Here is a 24,375-nt window from a genome sequence, read left to right on the forward strand (position 1 = left end):
GGAAGTCTGGTAATGTGGTTCCTACAGCACAGTGAATGTTTACCAGTACCTTAACACTAAACCTTCTTGTTTGAGCTGGCCCAGTTGCAAAAGGTTTTCTTTTGGTAGATTTCCGAGCATTCCCTAGATGCTTTTCCCACAGCTGGTATCTCTTGGAAACATCCAAAACCACACTCTAAATTCACTATTCTTTTAATTGCAGAGCAAACACGCAAGTTCCTTAAACTCGATCCCCAGCAGACTTGCAGTATTTCCTATCAGAGAATTTAGGACTCCTGTCTTCCATACATACTCTGAGCTTCTTTTTCTTCTTTCCCCCTACCTCTGTGCGTCACTGGACCCCTATTGCTAGGCAACAGCAGTTTTTTTTCTACCTAGTGTTTTTCCCCCCCTCAAAATCACTAAACTATTAACCCCTTTGTAACCCATCTTTTCAATTCAAGGGTTGTAAAACCTGATTAGAAATGGATATAGTCAAACAAATCCAAAAAAACTGACCATTTTACTAGGAGACCTCCAATTCCCAGCAACAAGCTCACAGCGAAAACTAGATGAAACTGAAACCATCTTCCACCTTTCTTAACACAAATATAAATTAAACTTAAAGTTATACATTGAAAACAACTTGTTAGGAACAGTTATTTAAAATCAGATTATTCATAGATGGGTTAGATACATTGATTAAATATGCTTATTTTTCAGATAAACCAACTTTCACTTGTATTAACTATGCTCCATCAAATTACCACTCAATTTTTGTAAAGCAAATTATTATTTTTTTAAATGCTGCCCAATTGCGCTCATTCATGGCTAGTTTTACATTTGCCAATATGCAAATATGTCTCCCAAACCAGCACAATTTTGGATGCAATTTGCAGCTGCACCACTGATTGCATCCAATGTGAAAATTCTTGGCCCTGGATAATTAGCACCACTGCCTCACAGTGTCAGGGACCTGGGTTCAAATCCTGGCTTGGGTCAATGTCTGTGCAGAGTTTGCACGTTCTCCCTGTGTCTGCGTGGATTTCCTCCGGGTGCTCCGGTTTCCTCCCACAATCTGAAAGACGTGAGAATTATCTAGGGCCAAGAATGGTGTACTGGCCATGCTAAATTCTCCCTCAGTGTACCCGAACAGGCGCCAGAGTGTGGCGACTAGGGGATTTTCATAGTAACTTCATTGCAGTGTTAATGTAAACCTACTTGTGACACTAATAAATAAACACCAAACTTAAAACTAAATACGAGGGTTTCTCTAACATTTCTCTAATCTATACATTTGAATGTTATTGTCAAACGGTCAGAGAATAATGCACCTTAAATATCAAAGGTCTTTCAAGCGACATAGACCAGTATTTTAGAAAAAGCTTTGAATGGGCTGGTCATCGCAACAGGATACTTTTTTTATTTATTCATTCGTGGGACATGGACGTCGCTGGCTGGCCAGCATTTATTGCCCATCCCTAGTTGCCTGAGTTAAGAGTTAACCACATTGCTGTGGGCCTGGAGTCCCATGTAGGCCAGACCAGGTAATGACGGCAGATTTTCTTCTCTAAACCAGATGGGTTTTTCTGGTCGTCAGTAGATTCTTAATTCCATGTTATTTTTTATTGAATTCAAATTCCACCATCTGCCGTGGCGGGATTCGAACCCGGGTACCTATTACCAAACATATTCTGCTCTCTCTTTCCTCCTCTCCTGGAACCAATATGCACACAGCTAGATTCTATTCACCTTTTAAACCATAATTCCTGAGTTGAGAAATCAGGGATGTATTAAGGCTGCACTGTGTCTATCTTTTGTTAATTTGTTTTTTTTTAAAAAAGGTCTGAACATCTACATTCTCACTGAGCTCTTGAATAAAGATTTTTAATAAGGTTAAAAAAAAATATTGGCCCACAATTTTTAATAAAATCTGAATGATTTGCTCCTTTAAATCTGAAGTACAGACCTCAGCAACTTCAGAAGTTAATATTCAACAAATCACTATGTCAGCATAAAGAAAACCACAGACTATTATCATCCTTTCTGGGAACAATTCTTTGACATTAGCTAACTGCGAAATAGTTGCCAAATGGCACAGATACAAAAAAAACCCGTCCAGTATTTGCTAGGACGGACAGGCAGAAGCAAAACCTACCAATCTGATTCGTAACATATTGTTATCATTCGTATCTTTAAGGCAAATTAGTTCAGTCGCCCATTGTCTAATGGTGCTGAACAGTTATTTGCCTGCGAATGTTTTGTTTAGTCTTGGAAACTGCTGCCATGTATCTGAATCTGTAAGAGTGGGAAGAGGAGGACTGCTTTACACAGCTTGCCCTCAAGAATTGAGGAAACCAGGACATTGTTAACGCTGCACTGACATACGGGCTACAAAATATTGGTACGACACGGCCGTGTATAAATCTCTCAACAAAAAGCAGATATAAAAGATTAGTTGGGAGCTGCAAGCAAAATGGCTGAGAGAGACAGATAGGATAGAGATAGAATAGAGAATGATGGAAAGGAGGGAGTGGAGGGTAACATTGGCATGTCCCCAGATCTGCACCATCAGGCAGCTTACGCCTCCAGTAAAGGTTTGGTTTGGCCGGTCTCATAGGACTCCAGAAAAAGGCCATTCAGCCCATCGGGCAGGATTTTCCAGCCATGTCTGCAATGACTTCAACTAGGCCGAGGAGTTGGGCCTGTTGGAATATGAACTCCCTGATGGAGGTCATAATTGCCTGCCCAATCAGGGAGTCTCAGTTGTACATAAATATGGGAGTGTCAGGTCCACTGACACTCCTGATTCTGACTGTGTACCTGAAGTACCTTAGGAGTGGAACAAGGTTGAAACATCGGCCTCTGAGGAGTTATTTCAACGTCTACCGGGAGACAGGAAATTCCCCCCGCGGTTAACAGACCTTTAAATGGTCTGTCAAATTTTCCGTCCCGCCTGCGACGATTCCCACAGCAGGAGCGACAGGAAAATTTACCCAACGTGTCTGCACTGGCCGAGAGGGAGAAAATAAAAAACTAGCTGCCGGTTCTAATCCCACCTTCCAGCACGTGGTCTGCAGCCTCGCTGGTTGCAGCGCTTTAGGCTTAGATCCTGTAGCATATTATCCACTCAATTCTGCAACTGAAGGTTGGTTTCAAGTAGGAATTTTTCTGAGACTGTCTTATCTCCATTGGACAAATAACCAAACATTTTGCAATAGTGAAACACCTGAGTTGTTTTCTTCCTCGTAAGCAATTTGAGGTGGCGATGACCTTGCTGCCATTATGTGCAAGAGACATCCAGTCATGGAATACATTTGTAAGGCATACAGCAGGCCAAAAATAATCATTTTCTCTAGTAATTATCCAGCCTAGTCTCATATCTGGATCAGTGGTACTCGATGACATTGTGGTGAGGTCGACATGCTGTGATAGTCAAAGATCCACTCCACTGCACATTACAATATCATCGTGGCATCTGTTAACAAGTTCATTAAATGCAGTGCTCAGTCCAGCCATTTAAATATTTCCAGGAACAATTGGCACGAGAGGTAATTCCTGTTACAGTTAATGCACGCGTTAAGTGTTAGGCCTGCTGGGTTCTTCCACCCATCTGTGCTCTGCACTTTTTGTACAAAGGGGAAAGAAAATGCGCCAAGCAATCAAATAACTTTACACTATGCAATCTAAACAGCACAATCATCATGTGGATCCCATTCAGACCGTACCTCAAATACCATGGACAGTTCTGGGAGCTGAGAAACAAAGGAGACAAAACAAAAGACAAGAATAATCCCTGATATCAACAATTGGAGAAAGAAGGAAAGACTAGGGACATGATCTTACCAGCCATGCCTGGTAAGCTCATGCCTAGCTCTAACTATGACTGTAACACTATATTCTGTACCCTCTCCTTTCCTTCTTCCCTATGTACTCTATGAATGGTATGCTTTGTCTGTATGGCACGCAAGGAACAATACTTTTCACTGTTTACCAATACAATAATCAAATCAAATCAAATCAAATCAGCGAGCTCGGAGAATTTGGCGGCCAGCCAAATCTCCGTTCACTGCGGCGGGATGGGAAAATCTCGCCAGCGTAAATGGCCGCAAGATTGCGGCCTGGCTTTTCTCATATGGAAGTCAGAGGATTGAGGTGTGATCTAGTAGAGGTACATAAAATAGGCAACAGAATGGAATTATTATGCTATATTACTTTAAGTTAAAGTTAACATGACCAGGTATTTTGGGAAGATACAAAAGGGGCAGTCCTTTTTCCTCTAGCCTAGGCAAAATGAAAAATTATAAGTATGTTGGCCCATTTGATGTCCAGCTGCCAATAGTCCCTTGGTTAGCTTGCTCAATGCTGGAAACAAATAGCGTCTGCACTGTGTACACCCCATCTATTTGTACCATAACTTTGCAATCTGGGTCCTACAACTGGCATTGAACCCTGATTTGCATACTCAAGCAAACTCCTGGAAGTTCCTGCAGGCAGGTTTTGTCCACTTACAGGCCTGCTTAAAGAAACATCCTGTTGGGTCCTCAATATTAATGGGGTGGCCAAAAGGGGCCCACTTGACTTTCAATTGCTGTTTGCTGGTTTTCTGGTTGAACATTGTCCCCAACTAGTGTTCAATATACAGAATAACCTTCCAAGAAGAGTAGTCGCAGAGGTGAAAATCCTCTGATCCTTTCAAGATCAATTGGCGCTAAAATGGAGGGATTTAAGAATCTTTCCAGATGAGTGAGTAAAATGGTTTTTACTTGGACAACACTTACTAAACAATCCTGATTGTGCTAAGAATTACGCTAACAATCAATTTAAGATTATTGGGCTCACAGTGTGGCTCACTCCCACATGCTAGAAGCTTCATACATTCATGTACAGGACTAGGTACACAGACTCAAGGATTCATATGAACTTGAAATGTCAACTCAGTTTCTCTCTCCATAGCTGCTGCCAAACCTGCTGAGGCTACCTAGCATTCTATGTTTTTATTTCACACACATTGCCCTGTGCTTTGCAAACAGAAAGAACACGTCCACACAATTCACCTTTTCCCATCTAAAGGAAAGCTTGGGAGCAGCCATTCTTTAGTTCATTCCCCATGACAATTCCTTGACCAGAGTCAACCTGTCTGGTTTGAATTTAAACAATAGTTTGGCAGTTAACCGTTTCCCCTCATGCATTCTTCACGGCAACACTTCTACCAATCAGAGCCTACTTGCCAACCAATCAGCACTCTCTTCTCATGCAGTAAATACTGTTGCTCCCCTTGAGATTTTTGGGATTCTTGCGAATTTGTCTTGATGAGGCGAGGGTAAAAAGCTTTGAAAGGGTGGCACGGCGGCACAGTGTTTATCACTGCTGCCTCACAGCGCCAGGGACCTGGGTCTGATTCCCGGCTTGGGTCACTGTCTGTGTGGAGTCTGCACGTTCTCCCCGTGTCTGCGTGGGTTTCCTCCGGGCGCTCCAGTTTTCCTCCCACAGTCGGAACGACGTGTTGGTTAGGTGCATTGGCCGTGCTAAATTCTCCCTCAGTGTACCCGAACAGGCGCCGGAGTGCGGCAACTAGAGGATTTTCACAGTAACTTCATTGCAGTGTTAATGTAAGCCTACTTGTGACACCAATAAATAAACTTTATAAATTCTTTTTTCCACAATACAGAAATGGTTTTCCTCACTTCACAACAACTGAACTCAGTGTAAGCCATACAGAAAACCCACAGAAAGTTAATGAGAACATTTGAGACTGGTTGAATACATGTAATCGTCAGCTAAATGTAGAACTAAAATTGGCTTGAATTGTTCACTTCCACATCATTCTAGAATCTCCTTTTTAATGCTGCGCTATATTCATTACTTCCTCTTGTGTTGGGTTTACAGAAGGTGACTGATCAATTTGAGTTAAGTAATCTAATGTACTCAAGCAACCACATCTGACATCTGCAATTATCTTTGATTGTCATCAGAGACCGTTTAATATCTGGGAATCTTCATATATGACAGACTACATCCATTCATTCCCTTCATTTCTCTGCTTTTCTCGGAGGCTGGTAATTTTTTTCCCCTTTGGAGCTCTCCTGTAGACTATGAGCTAAGGTCCTCCGTGATGGCCTCTCAGCCACTGGGCAGTGTTGGACTGTCCTTCCAATCTGAAGACAGCACTGCGCTGTGACGTCAGGGATTTACAAAGACCGGCCCATAAATCTTGTTTCAAATTCTCTGCGCTCCCCTCACAGTTCTCTCAGAAACTGTGCACCCCACAATACACCATCTCTGACGAAGGGTCATCCAGACTCGAAATGTTGGCCCTATTCTCCCTCCACAGATGCTGTCAGACCCGCTGAGTTTCTTCAGCATTTTCTGCTTTTGTTTCAGATTCCAACATTTGCAGTATTTTGCCTTTACCATTTAATAAGCTAGTTAGGCCTAGCAGTTGCACGGAGTAAAGGTTAGTATCCGTAAAGTGGATATGAAGGGGACAAAACCTCCATCTTGTAAAATGCCTGTGAGCCAAGAGTCACCTCGCCCTTTCAATTTCTCAGCACTTGATGCGGCACGGTGGCACAGTGGTTAGCACTGCTGCCTCACAGCGCCAGGGACCCGGGTTCAATTCCAGCCACGGGTGATTGTCCGTGAAGTTTGCACGTTCTCCCCATGTCTGCGTGGGTTTCCTCCGGTTTTCTCCCACAGTCCAAAGATATGCGGGTTAGGTGGATTGGCCACGCTAAATTGCCCGTCAGTGTCCCAAGATTTGCAGGTCAAGGAGATTGGCGGGATAAATATCTGGGGTTACAGGGATGGGGTCTGGGTGAGATGCTCTGTCAGAGAGTAGGTGCAAACTTGATGGGCGGAATTCTCCCATCCTGCCTGCCATGGGAATTGTAGCTGGTGGGGGTGTGGACCATGCAAAGGTTTGTTGACCTCGGGCAGGATTTTCCGGTCTTGGGCAAGCGCGGCGGGAAAGTCCCACCCAATGGGCCGAATGGCCTCCTTCTGCAGTGTAGGGATTCTACGATTCCTAAATGCAGGGGCAGCATTAAACATCTCCAAGAACGCAACAAGCTTTACTGAAACATCCGGATTTGACCAAGGATAAAGTTGACAGCTCCACATTTAGGCCCATCTTTTGACCCCTTCTGATTTTGAGAAACTGTGAGCACACAGCGCACAAGTCACTGAATGGGCTATCATCGTCTTCACATTTATACTTAAACACAACAAACGAGATTGCCCTAAAAGAAGAAACGGTATCTGGCTGTGCCTCATTATAATTTCTTTATTGATGTTTAATGTCTTTGAGCTGGGGAAACGAGGAGTCAATCCTTTTCTGAACAGACTGCAGTCAACAGGAAGAAAGACAACTTCTAATACTTCCTTGTACTCCAAAGTGGCTGCGTGAATTCACTCATCTTCCAAGCCCCCCTAAACAATCTGACGGCACGGGCATTTTAAGGGTTAAATCTTCTTCCAAATTCCTAATGTTAGCCCAGTGAATGTAAGTGAAAGACTGTCAGCACAGTTATTAAATCCTGGACGATGACTTCAGTGAAATACCATACTGAGCTTTCCATTTTTCCCAGGCCGCACTATATATAGAGAATTGGTTGCAGCACAGTCTATTTCATTCTCATGGCATCCTCGAATACTGAGGCATTCAAAATCTCCAGTGTAGCATTTTTCTAGCTTAAGTGCATGCAGCTCACAACGATATGTTAGGAAAATAAACCATCGAACGGCGCCAAGCTTCATAAATTAAGAGCCCTGGCACAAGGAGTTTAAATTGCTCCTACTTTATCCTCATTTTTCCAGAGAACCAGAGGCCAAAGAACAAAAGGCAATATTAGGGGAAATGTTTTTTTTCTGTTACACGGCGAGCGGTTCGAATCTGGAATGCACAGGCTCAGAGGCAGATTCAATTGCGACCTTCAAAAGGGAATTGGATAATTATCTGAATTGAAAGGATTTGCGAGGCTGGAGGGAATAGACAGGGGAAACAGGACGTGTTGAATAAAGCTCTTAAAAAAAAACCCAACACGGACACAATGGACCAAATGGCCTCCTTCTGTGCTATGCGACTCCAGGTGACATGGCGACACGGTGGGTTAGCACTGCTGCCTCACAACGCCAGGGACCTGGGTTCAATTCCCGGCTTGGGTCACTGTCTGTGCGGAGTCTGCATGTTCTCCGCGTGTCTGCGTGGGTTTCCTCCGGGTGCTCCGGTTTTCTCCCTCAGTCGGAATGACGTGTTGGTTAGGTGCACTGGCCATGCTAAATTCCCCCTCAGTGTACCCGAACAGGTGCTGGAGTGTGGCGACTAGAGGATTTTCACAGTAACTTCATTGCAGTGTTAATGTGACACCAGCAAATAAACTTTATAAACTCTTTTTTCCACAATACAGAAATGGTTTTCCTCACTTCACAACAACTGAACTCTAATAACAACGCTAATAAACAAACTTTAAAAAAAACAGGCTTCCAGGCACTACTCCAATAGTGGGCAACATGGTGGCACAGTGGTTAGCGTGCTTCCTCTCAGCATCACGGACCCGGGTTCAATCCCGGCCTTGGATTACTTTGTGTGTGGATTTTGCACGTTCTCCCAGTGTCTGTGTGCCTTTCCCCCGGATTCCTCCCTCGTGTTTCTCCCCCACAGTCCCAAAGATGTGCAATTTAGGTGGATTGGCTGTGCTAAATTGCTCCTTATTGTTCAAAGATGTGTAGGTTAGGTGGATTAGCCATGGTATACGTGCAGGGTTGTGGGGATAGGATGGAGGGGAGGGCCTGAGTGGGATGATCTGTCAGAGAGTGAGTGCAGACCTGAAGGGCTGGATGGCCTCTTTCTGCACTGTTCTATGGTATAACCACAATACTGTACCCAATGATTCTGTAACATAATATTTGACATTTTCTTCTGCTTGGTGACAGTTGTGAGGCTGGAAGTTGGCAGTACATGAGCGTTTTACTTTGAACTGAAAATGACGGAGATTCATCTTGACCCACTGTTATCAGCCTAAAGCAAATACCCATACTGCTAATTGTCTCCCAATCCGGCAGCCACAAATTAAGATAGTCACTCCACATTTATAAACTCTACATGACTTGAACGAGGACTATTACTGCATATTTTCCGTTCTTGCTAATTAAAAGTGTCAAGGGGGACAGCCTGTTTACAGGAGGTTTTGTTGCTTGAATCAACTCAATGTTACTTCACTCAGAAGCAGAGTTTGGTGGGATTAAGGTCCGGGATAAGGAGAAAGGGGGTTGTGAGAGCAATCTGACTAACATTCTCCTCATTTCACCAACAGCAAAATATTTACTGACAATCAGGAAGAATCAGAGATACGGGACATTACGATCATATGTACAATTTATTCTACTGCTTGTGAGGTAACGGTGTGAAGACAATAATGGAGGAATCTAAAGTGATAAAGTATTCCAAACCTATTTCAATCACTTGAGTGATGATTCATTAATGATCCAAGGAGATGCTTCTGCTGTTGTTCTTAAAAGGAAATCTACCTAGTTCTATGGTACACATCCTCCTCTTATAATAAGCATTCTTATTTTGCTTAGCATCTTCAAAGTGAAGTCATTAAACTTTTTTTGTGGCTTGAAGTGCATTGAATGGGATTATAGAACAATGATAAAATGGTTCAGGAAATATTAGCATTTATCCTCTCACCTTCTCTGTATCACATCATCATTAATGAACAGCTCTTGACATTAAAATGGGATCAATATTTTACACATTAAACCAAAATGCAATTGATATGCTCTGGCGGAAAGTTGATTTTTGGGCAATTTTCACATGTGTTTGCTTTACTCAAGGGAGCTTTAGGTTTTAATTTGACTTGGTTAGTGATATAATCCCTTCCAATTAACTTGCTGGGGAGTCGTGCTCGATAACCCACTAGGACTAGCACAATGAATGGGGCCAAGCTTAGCACGCTTTCCTGCAGCTGTGCCTTCCGGCCCACCTGCAGTTCACACCCCGGTTCCCAGGCAGCACATTACACAGCGACAGATGCATTAGGCTCCTCAGTGCATCTATCACTGCAGCTGATCCAAAACACAAGGTGGAAAGAGATGGGGCTGCGTGTGATTGAGGGGAATGAGATCCCTCATTATTATTTTTTTTAAAATAACAGCCTAATGCTCCCAGGAATGAGGGTACGTGCAAAATCCGAAAGCAAAACATACTATTTGTTGGAAAAAGTTAGCATCTAGTTTTAGTGCTCAAGTTTCTTTTGATTGTAAGAAGTGTCCACAGAAAGCTTTTTGTAAATAAATAAAAGGGTACATTCAACTCAAGGGTACATGACACACTCCTTGCTCCCCTATTATACATGTCGCCGTATAAAGCAATGTAACCTGGGGAGGAACAGTGAGAATGAGGATGTTCAGAATTGAGCGCTTTTTAACTTTAAGTACAAAGAACAAAGAACAATACAGCACAGGAACAGGCCCTTCGGCCCTCCAAGCCCGCGCCGCTCCCCGGTCCAGGATTGAATCCTGAATCCAGGATCCCCGCCCAATTTTCCAGCCTATCTACATCCTAATATCCTATCCACCGAGCTGTCCCTCACAGCTACGATGCTTTGTTCATCACAACCTATTAACTCACCCCCACCCCCCCATTCCAGACCATGTGATCTCCAGGGAGAGGCGAAAACCCAGAGTGAAAACCCCAGGGCCAATATGGGGAAATAAAAATCTGGGAAATTCCTCTCTGAGCCCCTGAGGCGATCGAAACGAGTCCAGGAGATCACAGGAGATCAAGTAAAACAGTAAGTGTCACAAATGTACAGCCCTGTCAGTGATTCCATTACAAGCATTAATCTATCATTTCTCTTTCATTGTTAGATGCTGACTGTGGGGTGGCACAGTGCTTAGCGCTGCTGCCTCACAGCGGCAGGGACCTGGGTTCGATTCCTGGCTTGGGTCACCCTCTGTGTGGAGTTTGCACGTTCTCCCCGTGTCTGCGTGGGTTTCCTCCGGGTACCCCGGTCTCCTCCCACATTCTGAAAGACGTGCTGGTTAGATGCATTGACCCGAACAGGCGCCGGAGTGTGGTGACTAGGGGCATTTCACAGTAACTTCATTGCAGTGTTAATGCAAGCCTTACTTGTGACTAATAAATAAACTTTAAACAACTCCCACTTTTCTGTTATTATTACACACATTTCCAGCATTTGATGCTGCCTTCTTTTCTCCAATTTCTATTTAAAATTGGGTCTCTTTTCAGATTGCAGTGTCAAAGAAAGGGTAAACTTTGAAGGTCCCGTCAACACCCTATGATTACAAATGGATAAAATATAGGAGTATTAAACCGGCAGCTTTCTGACAACTTGTCCTCACTGAAGTTAGCTTTATGTATTGGGATAAGAAGCCTCCTGATTGCTGCACTACATCACCACTGTAAATATCTTTATGAAGGTTTTGTCTGCTTGGTATTTTTAGCAATATAAACTCTGCTACACATCAGGCTGGAAATGACTTAGCTACATTAGTAGCCAAACACTCAACATATGTTCATATTCAATCAATCTGTTTGTACAAGTTAATGCTTTACTAAAATATGATACAGAGGAAATGTTGTGCAAATGTTAAGCATTCATCCGCTAATATTGCCAACAGTCATTTCTACAGTGAACTACGGAGATTCTTGATCTATTGCTTTCAACCTGACAGGGATAAGCTTTAACACTCAGATTTGTGAGCGACACTGAATGCCCAGAGGACTTCCAACTCTATCTGAAAATAATAAGGCCAGCGGAAACTCCATTGGTCCAACCGAAACGGTAATAGAGGTTGTATTGTCCGAATGACGTTTCCTGTTTGGGTCAGGGTTTGGAGGAGCATTGCTGTTTGAATTGACACGAGTGTCATTAGGCCCTGCCATCGGCCTATGATTTATTAAAAACACAATACAATCCTTGTGCAGCAAATGAAGTATTGATTGTGCGCGGGGCAACTGCTTCCTGTGCAGTAATAATCCAGCTATTGTTCATAGGTTTGGTTCCTCTTTATTAATCTGCAGTCCTAGCCATTGATCAATTAATAGGCTTTGCTAATCAAGAGGCCAGAGTCTTGGCCTGTCATCTGACCTCAAGAGAGAGGCAGACCACATTGAGGGATCAAGGGGTTGCGACCTTTGTAAGTTCTCAAGCTGACGAGCAGCTTTGGCCCCGCAGTCCAGGATCAATCTGCTCGGAGGACAGGCTGTTCGCACTCAAGTTTTGGGGCCCTGGCTGCCTGAAAAGGTGAAAATTTCAATCAAATCTATATGGCAAGTTCGAATAAGGGGCAACGGGGGTTGTAATAAGAGAAGAATTCAATCTCTATGCTCTATTTATACAGCCAGCTCAGAATTGAACTGTGTTGGAACCATGTGGGAGTTAGTTTAGTTTATGAAAAAGGCAAAAAAACAATGTGACAGACTTTGTCCTGGCAGGATTGAGCCCTGGAACAGCTCTTTGGCATAAATTGAATAACCGCCTGCACTCCAGAGATAACACAGAAGCTCATTTACAAAAATACGTCAATGAGGCAATTGCAACATCTTCACATCAGGACAAAGTGTTGCCCTCCCACCCTCCCCACCACCCATAAGTATCATAGAAACATAGAAGATAGGAGCAGGAGGAGGCCATTTGGCCCTTGGAGCCTGCTCTGCCATTCATCACGATCATGGCTGATCATCCAACTCAATAGCCTTATCCTGCTTTCTCCCAATAACCTTTGATTCCATTCGTCCCAAGTACTATATCTATAGAATCATCACCTTGTCTTACTAGTATAACTACATGATTGCTTCCCAACTGACCCTCGGTGTAATTTACAACCAACTTTTCAAGACCAAGGTCAGTCTTCTCACATGTGAAAAGAAGACAGCAAAACAAAGCTTAAATACCACCACTTTTACAGTGGTTAGCGCTGCTGTCCCACAGTGCTAGAGACCCGGGTTCGATTCCCAGCTTGGGTCACTGTCTGTGCAGAGTTTGCACATTCTCCCCGTGTCTGCGTGGGTCTCCTCCAGGGGCTCCGATTTCCTCCCACAGTCCAAAAGACGTGCTGGTTAGGCACGTTGGCCATGCTAAATTCTCCCTCAGTGTACCCAAACAGGAGTGTGACGACAAGGGGATTTTCAGAGTAACTTCATTGCAGTGTTAATGTAAGCCTACTTGTGACTTGAGTAAACAAACTTAAAAACAGAAATTTTAGCATTTCCTTGTATTCTAAGAAATTGTTAGGATATGTTAGCAGCCTGCTATAACCCCACGGGTGGAGAGCATCAGATAAATTCCCAATTTCAGCCTTGAGAGGTCCAAGGCACTGCCCCATGGGGGAAAATAGGCAAGAGTAATTGTGTCTGGAGGGTTGATAAGCATTTGCAGCCTGTTACCTATCTGTTCTTTGGGCTGTATTGTCCAGCGAATTCCACATGGAGAAAAAGATAATTAGCTTGGTGAGTGGAACTTTGAAATAATGGACAGAACCTTATGCTCTCGTTAATGGCGCGCTTGGCAGCAGGATGGTCATGTAATTAGGTGGAATGGTGGCACACTCGAACCACCCCGCCTCCACCAGAAATAAATTCTGGGCAGGAAGACTCATGGTCAACTTTCCAACCCCACCACCTATTGAGGCCCTTAAGTGGCCCATTAATGACCACTTAAGGGCCCATTCTTCCCCTGCTGATTTTAACCCATTGGGTAGGCTTGTCACCATGACAACAGGTAAAGCTATGCAGTCAGCTTGTCACATCTGGGTGGAGGGTGGGGGGGGTGAGGGGGATCTTGGTTGGGGGGGGCGGGGGGGGGGGGAGGTGGGGTGCCTCAACCAAAAGCATTTTTGTCAAGTTCCTCAATCTGACACTCAGTATAGGGAAGGAGGGGACCCACTGAGAGCCACCCCTGCCCGCCCCCTTGCACCCCCTTTCCCGGTGACCCCTATCCTGTGAAAGCCACCTCCACCTTTCCAACCTGTGGTCTGGGTCACTCTGGGATTCCAGTACCTGTCCTTCCAGCAACAGCCACCGCCTTCCAGTGGCGCTACTGAGCACAAGAATAGACAGCTTCTGATTGGCCGGCAGCTCTCTGAAGGGGAGATATCCGCACCTTGGGTCTTGATTCTAGGGGAAGGCCCGCATCTGCCTCCCGCCACTGCCTGACTGGCTTGTACTTTGACAGACCTTCCCAAAAAGGGGCAATGTGGGTCTCTCACTGGCTCTCCAGCCAACAGGCAAGCTCCCCTCCAAACCCAGATCTCAATAAAATTCTGCATTTAGAAAAAATGCTTTAAATAGTTTATAAAAACGTTGTACAAAGTCTAAATGTTGAAATAATTTTGTTTGATATTTTGGGGCATCATTTGCTTCCGCCATTGTCTCCTTTCCTGTAAGCAATGACAGTGCTGAAATTTGATTCCAAGGGTTCTGGCAAATCTCTGGTAGTTTGTTGAAATATGACAGGACAGCAATGTCTGATCTAAGCCTGCTCAACACCCACACACTTTCCTGTAAGATTATTGCATTGTGAGTAGTCCTGAGGCCAATTGCAATGTTCCTGCTTTAATTTTTTTTATTTATGCATGGGACATGGGCGTTGCTGGCATTTATTGCCCATCCCTAGTTGTCCTTGGAGGACAATTGAGAGTCAACCACATTGCTGTGGCTCTGGAGTCACATGTAGGCCAGACCAGATAAGGACAGCAGATTTCCTTCCTTAAAAGGACATTAGTGAACCAGATGGGTTTTTTCGACAATGGTTTCATGGTCATCAGTTCTGACTAACACCAGCTAACTGCACGGACCCAGAAACAAACACATGGATCTCATGTTTTTCGCCCTTACAGCCAAACAGATATAATGTTGCAAACTTAATGAGTACATGACTAAGATCAGTTCTTTGTACAATCCGAGACAACCATTGGAAAATTCTGACCTCGCTCGCAGCTGGGATTCTCCAGTCCCGCTGCAGTGAATGGAGTTTTGGCTGAGCGCCAAATTCTCCATTCTCGCAGGCAGTGATGTTGAACGAGATCAAAGAACCCACTTCACTTTTAAACTAAAAAACTTATTCTAACTTCTCATTAGAAATGTAACTTTAAAAACTACTGATTTTATGATAAAGAGGATTAGTAAAACTGATAAAAGCTCATGCAGTGTCTAGGTAACTTACTGCAGCTCAAAATACACGGTCATCTCGCAAAACCTTCTCAAGTTTAGCACTGATAATTTCAAATAATAAGCTACAATATGATTTTGGATTTTTGAAATAAAACAATTGTTTCCATTTAAAATGACAACACAAGTTAGGAGAAATAGAACCAAAATTAAAGTTGCGCTTAATAGCAACTTCAGTCGATGAATTTTCTATCGACACAGGGTGCTTATGTCTCTGGGAACCAGCGAGGGGTCAGAATTAAACCCGAGGCTATTCATGTACCAAATCTCATCAACATTCCTCAAGCACTCTTGCTGAAGGGGGGAGGAAATTTGTTATCAGGAATCACAGGTTCCCACACTACAGACTTCTGTGAGGGGATAAGTTCCTATTCCAAGATATTCTGCTCATTTACGGAGAGAGGAAAACACATTCAATTATTTGCCCATTTTATAAAGAGGCACAACTCTCTCCACTTGCTTTCAAATCCCCTTGTGAAACCTCAAACCACATTTCTAGTTTAACTTGTCGACTACGCCACTGTAAAGTTGGACTCGATTCATCACAATGCATAAAGATTCAACAAATAGTTACATTAATGGATTTTTCTCATTCTAGAGAAAAATCCATTAAAAAAGACATACAATTTATAACAATAATTGTACTTAAAATCATTCTGAATGCCATATGGTGAAGCATGTAATAGGAAATTAGGAAGAGTCATACAGACTTGAAATGTCTTTGTGCATTGTGATGAATGAAGTCTCTCTCCACTGATGCTGCTAGGCCTGCTGAGTTTTTCCAGCATTTTCTGTTTTTCTTTTCAGATTCCCGCATCCTCAGTATCTTGCTTTTATCAATACAATATTCATTGTATGAATACAGAGCCAATGGTTATCAAATACTTTTGTCGAAAACTACCAGGGCAGCACAGTGGTTAGCAATGCTGCCTCACAGCACCAGGGACCCGGGTTCAATTCTGGCCTCGGGTGACTGTCTGTGTGGAGTTTGCACATTCTCCTCGTGTCTGCGTGAGTTTCCTCTGGGTGCTCCGGTTTCTTCCCACAGTCCAAAGATGTGCGGGTTAGGTGGATTGGCCGTGCTAAATTGCCCTTAGTGTCAGGGGGACTAACAGGGTAAATATGTGGGGTTATGGGGATAGGACCTGGGTGGGATTGTTGTCGGTGCAGGCTTAATGGGCCGAATGGCTTCCTTCTGCACTGTAGGGATTCTATGATTCTGCCACAAAATAAAAGTGTAATAAAAACAGAAGATGCTAGAAATTCACAGCAACTCCACCAGCATCTGAAAGGAGAAATGACGATTCAGGAGACAAGTCAAAGAGCTTCTCGGTCAGAACTTACCAACCTTTTCTCCTTTCAATGTCCAGTCAGGCATTTCCAGAAGTTTCTATCATTTCAGATTTATATCCTTCCTTGAAGTGAAGAGCTAGAATTACTTTATTCTGATCATTTTCCCTTAAAACATTAATCCCAGTTTAAGGGGAAGCAGTGGCGTAGTGGTATTGTCACTGGGCTAGTAATCCAGAGACCCAGAGCAAGATCTGGGGACCCAGGTTCAAATCCCAGCATGGCAGATGGTGAAATTTGAATTCAATAAATATCTGGAATCAAATGATCATGAAACCGTTGTTGATTATCGTAATAACCCGTCTGGTTCATTAATGCCCTTTCGGCAAGGAAATCTGTCATCGTTACCTAGTGGCCTACATGTGACTCCAGACCCACAGCAATGTGGTTGACTCTTAAATGCCCTCTGAAATGGTTTCACAAACCACTCATTTCAAGGGCAATTAGGGATGGACAATAAATGTTGGCCCAGTCAGCAACACCCATGTTCCCTGAATGAATTAAAAGAAATTCACGGCCCGGGTGGCACAGTGGTTAGCACTGCTACCTCACAGTGCCAGGGACCCAGGTTCGATTCTGGCCTCTCATCACTGTCTATGTGGAGCTTGCACGTTCTCCCTGTGTCTGTGTGGGTTTCCTTCGAGTGCTCTAGTTTCCTCCAAAGATGTGCGGGTTGGGTTGATTGGCTATGCTAAATTTCCCTTAGTGTCAGGGGATTAGCAGGGTAAATATGTGGGGCTTCAGGGATAGGGCTTGGGTGGGATTGTTGCCGGTGCAGGCTCGATGGGCCGAATGGACTCCTTCTGCACTGTAGGGGTTCTACGATTCAATTATTTAACTTTTTAAAAAAGGAAAGATCGGAAACTGATATCTCACTGCCAAGTGGTACCAAAAACTGAATGTGGCAGAAACAGGTACAACACCTAGCTGTAATTGGTTTAACTGAAGACTACTATTGAAAATAAACCATGTAGAGTCCCTTTATAAATCTATTACATTTAATTGGAACCTTGCTTTATAAATCAATTACAACTGCCCTAACTTGCCCTATTAAGCATGCCTGGGTAACACAGTATTTCCCTTCTTAAGGTCTAGCAGATTTTATGGTCACCGAATCCAAGTAAATCGATGCAAATCCTCGCAGTTCATATTTCCTGAAAATGAAATCCTCAGGAGACAGAGAAGCAAAACATGGGAAGTGCAACCTTCCTTTTCAGTGCAACACATATCGGGCACTTTAAACATGAAAGATGATCCTCATGTCAAAAGCAATGGTTTCAACCTCTCTTTGGGCTATTGATTCAGGAATTTGGCTTTGGAAAGGCTCATTGTGGCTTCAGACAATACTCCACATGGGAAAAGAGCACTGAAAGGGACAGCAGGGAGTTGCTAGGCTGGAAGAGACCGCCGCTGGGTCCTAATTCCTGTCCAGCCCCACTGATGGTAGGTCCCTTTTTATAAGGAGATTCTCTAAATAGCAGCCGGTGGAGGAGAAATGCATTCCATTAATGTCAAAAATGTCCATTAATACAAACATAGAATGCAATTATAATTTTGAAAGGAACCACTGTAACCTGTAAGGAATGAGATTTTCACTACAGGAATCAGCTAATATACTGACTTTGCCATTAGTATACGTAACGCAATGGTTTCCCCCCCTACCCACCCCCAAATTTAGAAAGAAATGGCCTGTTCAAATCATTTTATTGAGAATCCAGGGTGAAGGGTCAATGCCCACAATGCAAAGCATCCTCAAGGTTGAAAGCATTAGAAGAGAGAAGTTCAATCAATAAATTCCAAATAGCTGACGCCAAAGTTCAGAATTCGCAGAGGGAGGCTTGTATTTCCTGGTTAGGAATGCACGCACCCCCAACTCTTCTGCCAGTGCAGCCTTTGGTTTTACTCCTGAGTGAGAACTGGAAGTTCTCACCCCATTGCAACCCGCTCCTGTTTTCATGCCATCCTGTGATAGTGACTGACAAAATTCAGCTCATTTACATATCGATCACTGAGCCACGAGGATCAGAGGGTTAGAGGAGCAAGTGAATTGCAGCATTATAGAGAATAAAGGCAACAAACTGGAATCTGAAACCAAAACAGAAAATGCTGGAGAAACTCAGCAGGACTGACAGCATCTGTGGAGAGAGAATAGAGCCAACGTTTCGTGTCTGGATGACCCTTCATCAGAGCTGAATAGAGCCAACATTTCGAGTCAGGATGGCTCTTCATCAAAGCTCACGTAAAGAAAACCTAGTTAAACAATGTGATCCATTTAATTATAGCCATATGAATACATGACCATCAGCTCACCTCCATTTATTCACCTGCAGTTAAAGTGCTTTAGTTCAATGTTGAACCAACATCTCAGGTAAACACTTTATAATCAAATCAAAACTCCCCATCTGCCTCAGCATGCGGTAGAGGGATATAAAGTTAGGTCAGTGGGCCTAGATTGGCCCTTGAAAGTGCTGCTGAACATCAGGGCAAGCTGAACAGCCTGAATATCCCATGTTATTATCAAAGCACAAATACATTGAAACACCACCATGGTTTAATAATTAAATATTACCAAAGCTCCTGTGCAGCACTAATTTATAGGAGGTAAAACAGAAATAGACTTTGACCTCTATATCATCTCCTTAATCTGCACCTGCCTCAGCTGTAAGGCCGCTGTAAGCCTCCACCATGCCTTTTGTTACCTTTAGGCTTGACTATTCAAAATTTCCCCTGGCCAAACTCCCAGCTTCCACCCAAACAGGCTTGAGGCCATGGATAACTCTGCTGCTCATACCCTAACCCACACCAATCACCTCTTTGCTTTCTAACACCCCTCCCTTCCCCCCCAGCCCCCCTCCCCTTCCCCCCCACCCCTCCTCCCCACCCCCCGTTCCCAGTCTGGAAGAGCCTCAATTTTAAAATTCTCATCCTCATTTTCAGATTCTTGTCCCTCCCTATCTGTGTAACCGCCTCCAGCCCTACAACCATAGAATCATAGAATCCCTACAGTGCAGAAGGAGGCCATTCGGCCCATCGAGCCTGCACTGACAACAATCCCACCCAGGCCCTATCCCCGTAATCCCACCTGTAGCCTGTCAGATTTAATCAAACTTTCTATTAAGTTCTCAGTGCAACCTTTGCAGGGCAACTTTGGGATGGACAATAAATGTAAACTTGCTAGTGTAGTTCACAAGACAAAAAGACACTTTCATAGCCTTTTATGCCCCCCCTCATTGTTACTGATCTGAATTTACATTCTATAAGGTTAACTTTCAAAGGGGAACCAGTAAATCTATTCCCCACGGAGAGGACACATCCCAGTCACTCTTCCCCAGGGGAAGAGGCAGACAAAAGTGGTGAAGGGCTCCACACAGTCACTCGAACGCCTCCAAGTGACCAGTTTCAGAGCTGCAGCAGTAAGACCCAGCAGGCAGGATAGGCACCACCACTGCAGTTACAATATCTGAAATCTCTTGCTGTGCTCCACAGCTGAAAGATCTAAAACAAAAGATACAGTTGTTTAAGTTTTTTTCATGGAAAGGAAAGAAAGTGTTTGGCAAAACCCGTTGTCTGGGGAAGGGAAAGCGATGTGGGCAAGATCTTTCTGAATGACAGCGCGCAATGTACATGTTACTGTCACAGAAGAGAGGGGTTTGGACAGGGTTTCATAAGAGCTGCCTTTTAAAACGCGTTTCTTTAAGGATGTATCATCGGCCAATTCCCCCCAAAAGTCGTTTGAGACATCTCCTCCCAAAACCTGAATAGACCAGCAAGCGCCCATGTGGGGGGGGAGGAGGACACAGACACCGCATGGGTCTGTCTGCAACTCAAAGCAACCTCACCACCTTCCAAAACCCTTCAAAGTTTTATTTTTCTCGCGCGTTTGTGATGAATTAAGTACGACCCTTTTGGTTCTCACCAGCTTATCTGCAATGACACTTTCCATCTCAAACTGCCCAGGGATCTGTTGAACTTAAATCACAGCCCGATTAATAAAGGGGGGTTTATTAGGACATGTCCCCCCTACCCCCACCCCCCATTCCTCCCCAGCCTGGTGGCTAGCCCTCCCCTCTCGATTCCCATGATTATCAGAAGCAAAACTATGCTGCATTTTACTCTGGGCAGTTAGAATTTGCACATTTCTTCGCTGAAGCTGAAACTGCCTGGGTTCAGGTGTTGTATCCGATTTGCGCATTGGCGCACAGTTTGTTTGGGGGGGAGTGGATGAAGGGGGGGGGGAGTGGATGAAGGGGGGGGGGAGTGGATGAAGGGGGGGGGGGAGTGGATGAAGGGGGGGGGAAGAGTGTACATGGAGGTGGGGGGGGGGGGGGAAGAGAGGATGGGGGGGCGGTTCTTAGCGTGTTCTTCCCACACCAGGGGACCAGTCATTCAGAAACACAGCAGCAGCGACCCAAAAATAAAGAGGGTCGCCCCATTCCAAACAGCAGCACTCACCTGAAGTATCCCACATATTCAATTCGATTCTTTGTTTGTCGATTTCGAAACTCGCTGTATAATTCTCAAAGACAGTGGGGACATAATTCTGGAATTTAAAAAGTGATTGATTAAAGAATACATGTTTTGAAAAAAATAGATTTTAGTTTTTAAAAAGGAGAGGATAATATTTGAATGGCAAATTATTTGACGACAGTTAATTGGACAATTTGCTGGTGTCTTTTTTTTTAAACTTGCTATAGAGTGTTCTTAAACTGCTGCAACAAAAACAGAAAAGATGTTTTTGTTTCAGATTCCAGCATCCGCAGTATTTTTGCTTTATTTCTTAAACTGCAGGATCATTTGCAAAGCACCACAAGGAAATATTTCAATCTAAAAATCAGTATGAACTTTCATACTTTTCAGCGACTCAAGCCCGAGTTGATCTTTAGCAATATTTTAAGAAGTAAATATTGATAGAAGAATGGGTGATGTTTGGAATGAGACGCTCTAGTTGGTCTGTGTACGGGTAATCGGTTAAGTAAATACAGATTGGAGACAAAACTTGACACAAATGGAAAATAAGAGTAGTTTCTTATTGGGATAATGCGGACGCGGAGATCTTAGCAAAATTGAGAGTTTCCAGCAGGTCTGTTCAAATTTTAGACTAGTGTGTAGAAGAATTCTAAAATAAATTATATTTACCTCGGGATAACAATCCTTGGCAAATACGTGTAATAAAGTAGTTTTTCCACACTGTGAATCCCCAACCACAACAATCTTGCAACGAGCGATTTGATTCTCCATGGCTTGATTCTGGTCCTGATGGCTAGTCCCTTCTTTCATCAACGGTGTGACGGTTGTAGCTTCCAACCAGTAATCCCGAGTGCGAGAGGAGAGTTTCCCTGTGCTGCCCTGTGTGCCTCCCAGCTCCCCTGTGCTTGCACTATGTGCCTCCCAGTTCCCCTACCCTGTGTGCCTTCTTCGGTCTGACTGCCTTGCTTTCTCCAGGCTGTTTGACTAGGAGCCCGGCAGCTCCTCATTGAGGATAGAGTCGCCAATCAGTGCAATGGTCCTGGAGATATGCAAATACCCTGGGAGGAGCCAGCAGTTGGCAAATAATTCAATTAAAAATGAGTGAATTAAGTCAAATCGATTCAAGCCTGCCCTCCAACTTCACACCAAAGTGTGAACGGCACTCTATAAAGTACTGATTCTGAACGGAGATACCAAGAGAGACCATTTTTAGAAAGATTCAAACAAAAAAATGGGCTGGAATTTTTGTAAGAATGGAATGGAACAAATTGGTAGTCTTTTTTTTTGGGGGGGGGGACTGACACCTGAAATATTAGCTACGAAGAGGATGGGCATTAAAAACATGTAACAAAATTTGGGAAATAAAAGTAGATGATATCATTTGACAATCCTACTGTGTGGACACACAAAGCATGTAGAAGGAGAGAAAGTGCCAAGTGGTTCAACACCAACATGCAGTGCCACAGTGTGGTGAAATGCGGGATTTCCTTTGTCCAATTCCAATCATTTTTTATTTGTCCGTGGCATTTAGGTATTGCTAGCTAATGCCAACATTTATTGCCCATCCCTAATTGCCCATGAGAGGGTGGTGGTGAGCCACCTTCTTGGACCGTGGCAGTCCCTGTGCTGTAGGTACACACCCACAATGCTGTTATGGAGGGAATTCCAAGATTTTGACCTAGCGACGATGAGCAAGCAGAAATATGGTTCCAAGGCGGGATGGTTTGTGACATGGAGGGGAACTTGTAGGTGATGGCTTTCCCATAGGTTTGCTGCCCTTATCCTTTCTGGTGATAGAAGTCATGTGTTTGGGAGGTGTCTTCAAAGAAGTTTTGGTTACTTGTAGCACCTTGTAGATGGTACACACAGCATTCACAGTGGGCTGGTAATGGAAGGAGTGAATGTTGAACGTTGTGATAACATAGTTGACTTGAAACCAGGTGGTTTTTGCTCTTAAAGGGGAAATGGTGGGTGGAATAGTAATTCACCTCATTCATAGAATCATAGAATCCCTATAGTACAGAAGAAGACCATTCGGCCCATTGAGCCTGCACTGACAACAATCCCACCCAGAGCCTATCCTCATAACCCTACATGTTTACCCTGCTAGTCCCCCTGACACTAAGTGGCAATTTAGCACAGCTAATCAACCTAACCCGTACATCTTTGGATTGTGGAAGGAAACCGGAGCACCCGGAGGAAACCCACGCAGACACGGGCAGACCGTTCAAACTCCACACTGACAGTGACACAAGACTGGAATTGAACCCGGGGTCCCTGGCGCAGTGAGGCAGCCGTGCTAATCACTGTGCCTCTCATGCCTCATGAAAAGCATGTCTAATCCATGCGTCAGAGGAAATCTCAGTGTTATGTGATGTACCTCTGATGAGCACTCAGTCTGAAGATAACAAGTTCAATCAAATTAATGGAGATCAACATATACCTTGGAGTATTCTGTTGAGAAAAGGAGAACAAGAGCATCAGCTTAATAAAAATGCTGTGATAACGGTTTGCATTGGTGGAGCACTTTCAATTTAAACATATCCCATAGCGTTTCAGAGAGGAAGCAAAGGTACCAGAGAATTTTGATATCCTATCACTAGGCAGATTACTAGCAACGTTTACACCTGCTTTGGGATCTACTTGCATTTACGATACTTATTAGAATTAATATGATCTTATTTGATTCCCAACTGGGTGCTTGCTTGAATTGGATAAACAGAAGAACAGGAGTGAAATTACATTTTAGCACTATTAATGTATGAAAATGTATCAAAACAGTTCACAGGAGAACAACTGAATGTTGAGCGTTGGCGGGTGGAGAGTTGGACTGACACTCCAGTGCAGTAATGAGGGAGTTCTGCACTGTTATGGGTGCTGTCTTTGGATGAGACAATAAACTGAGGGCCCCATTCAACTTCTGGGGGATGGAAAGGATCCCGTGGCTTTATTTAGAAGAAAGCCATGTCAGTTATCCCTTGTGTCCTGGCGGATAGTTACCCCTCATTTGATTTGATTTGATTTGATTTGATTTATTATTGTCACATGTATTAGCATACAGTGAAAAGTATTGTTTCTTGCGCGCTATACAGACAAAACATACCGTTCATAGAGAAGGAAATGAGAGAGTGCAGAATGTAGTGTTACAGTCATAGCTAAGGTGTAGAGAAAGATCAACTTAATGCAAGGTAGGTCCATTCAAAAGTCTGACAGCAGCAGGGAAGAAGCTGTTCTTGAGTCGGTTGGTACATGACCCCAGACTTTTGTATCTTTTTCCCGACGGAAGAAGGTGGAAGGGAGAATGTCCGGGGTGCGTGGGGTCCTTAATTATGCTGGCTGCTTTGCCGAGGCAGCGGGAAGTATAGACAGAATCAATGGATGGG

The 24,375-nt window shown here is 43.8% G+C and overlaps 1 protein-coding gene across 1 annotated transcript in view; it reads right to left on the reverse strand.

Annotated features, from left to right (window-relative positions):
• Positions 1-21,951, reverse strand: part of rnd2 (Rho family GTPase 2) — an 80,775-nt gene extending 58,824 nt beyond the window's left edge. The window contains exons 1-2 of the mRNA XM_078223985.1: positions 21,662-21,951; positions 20,978-21,065 (exon numbers count right to left, since the gene is read on the reverse strand). Coding sequence (XP_078080111.1) covers positions 20,978-21,065; positions 21,662-21,802 — 229 coding nt within the window. The 5' untranslated portion in view covers positions 21,803-21,951. The remainder of the gene's footprint in view (positions 1-20,977; positions 21,066-21,661) is intronic.
• Between the last annotated feature and the right edge of the window lie 2,424 nt (positions 21,952-24,375).

The sequence above is a fragment of the Mustelus asterias genome, chromosome 11, assembly GCF_964213995.1.
Source record: "Mustelus asterias chromosome 11, sMusAst1.hap1.1, whole genome shotgun sequence".
NCBI classification, from domain to species: domain Eukaryota; kingdom Metazoa; phylum Chordata; class Chondrichthyes; order Carcharhiniformes; family Triakidae; genus Mustelus; species Mustelus asterias.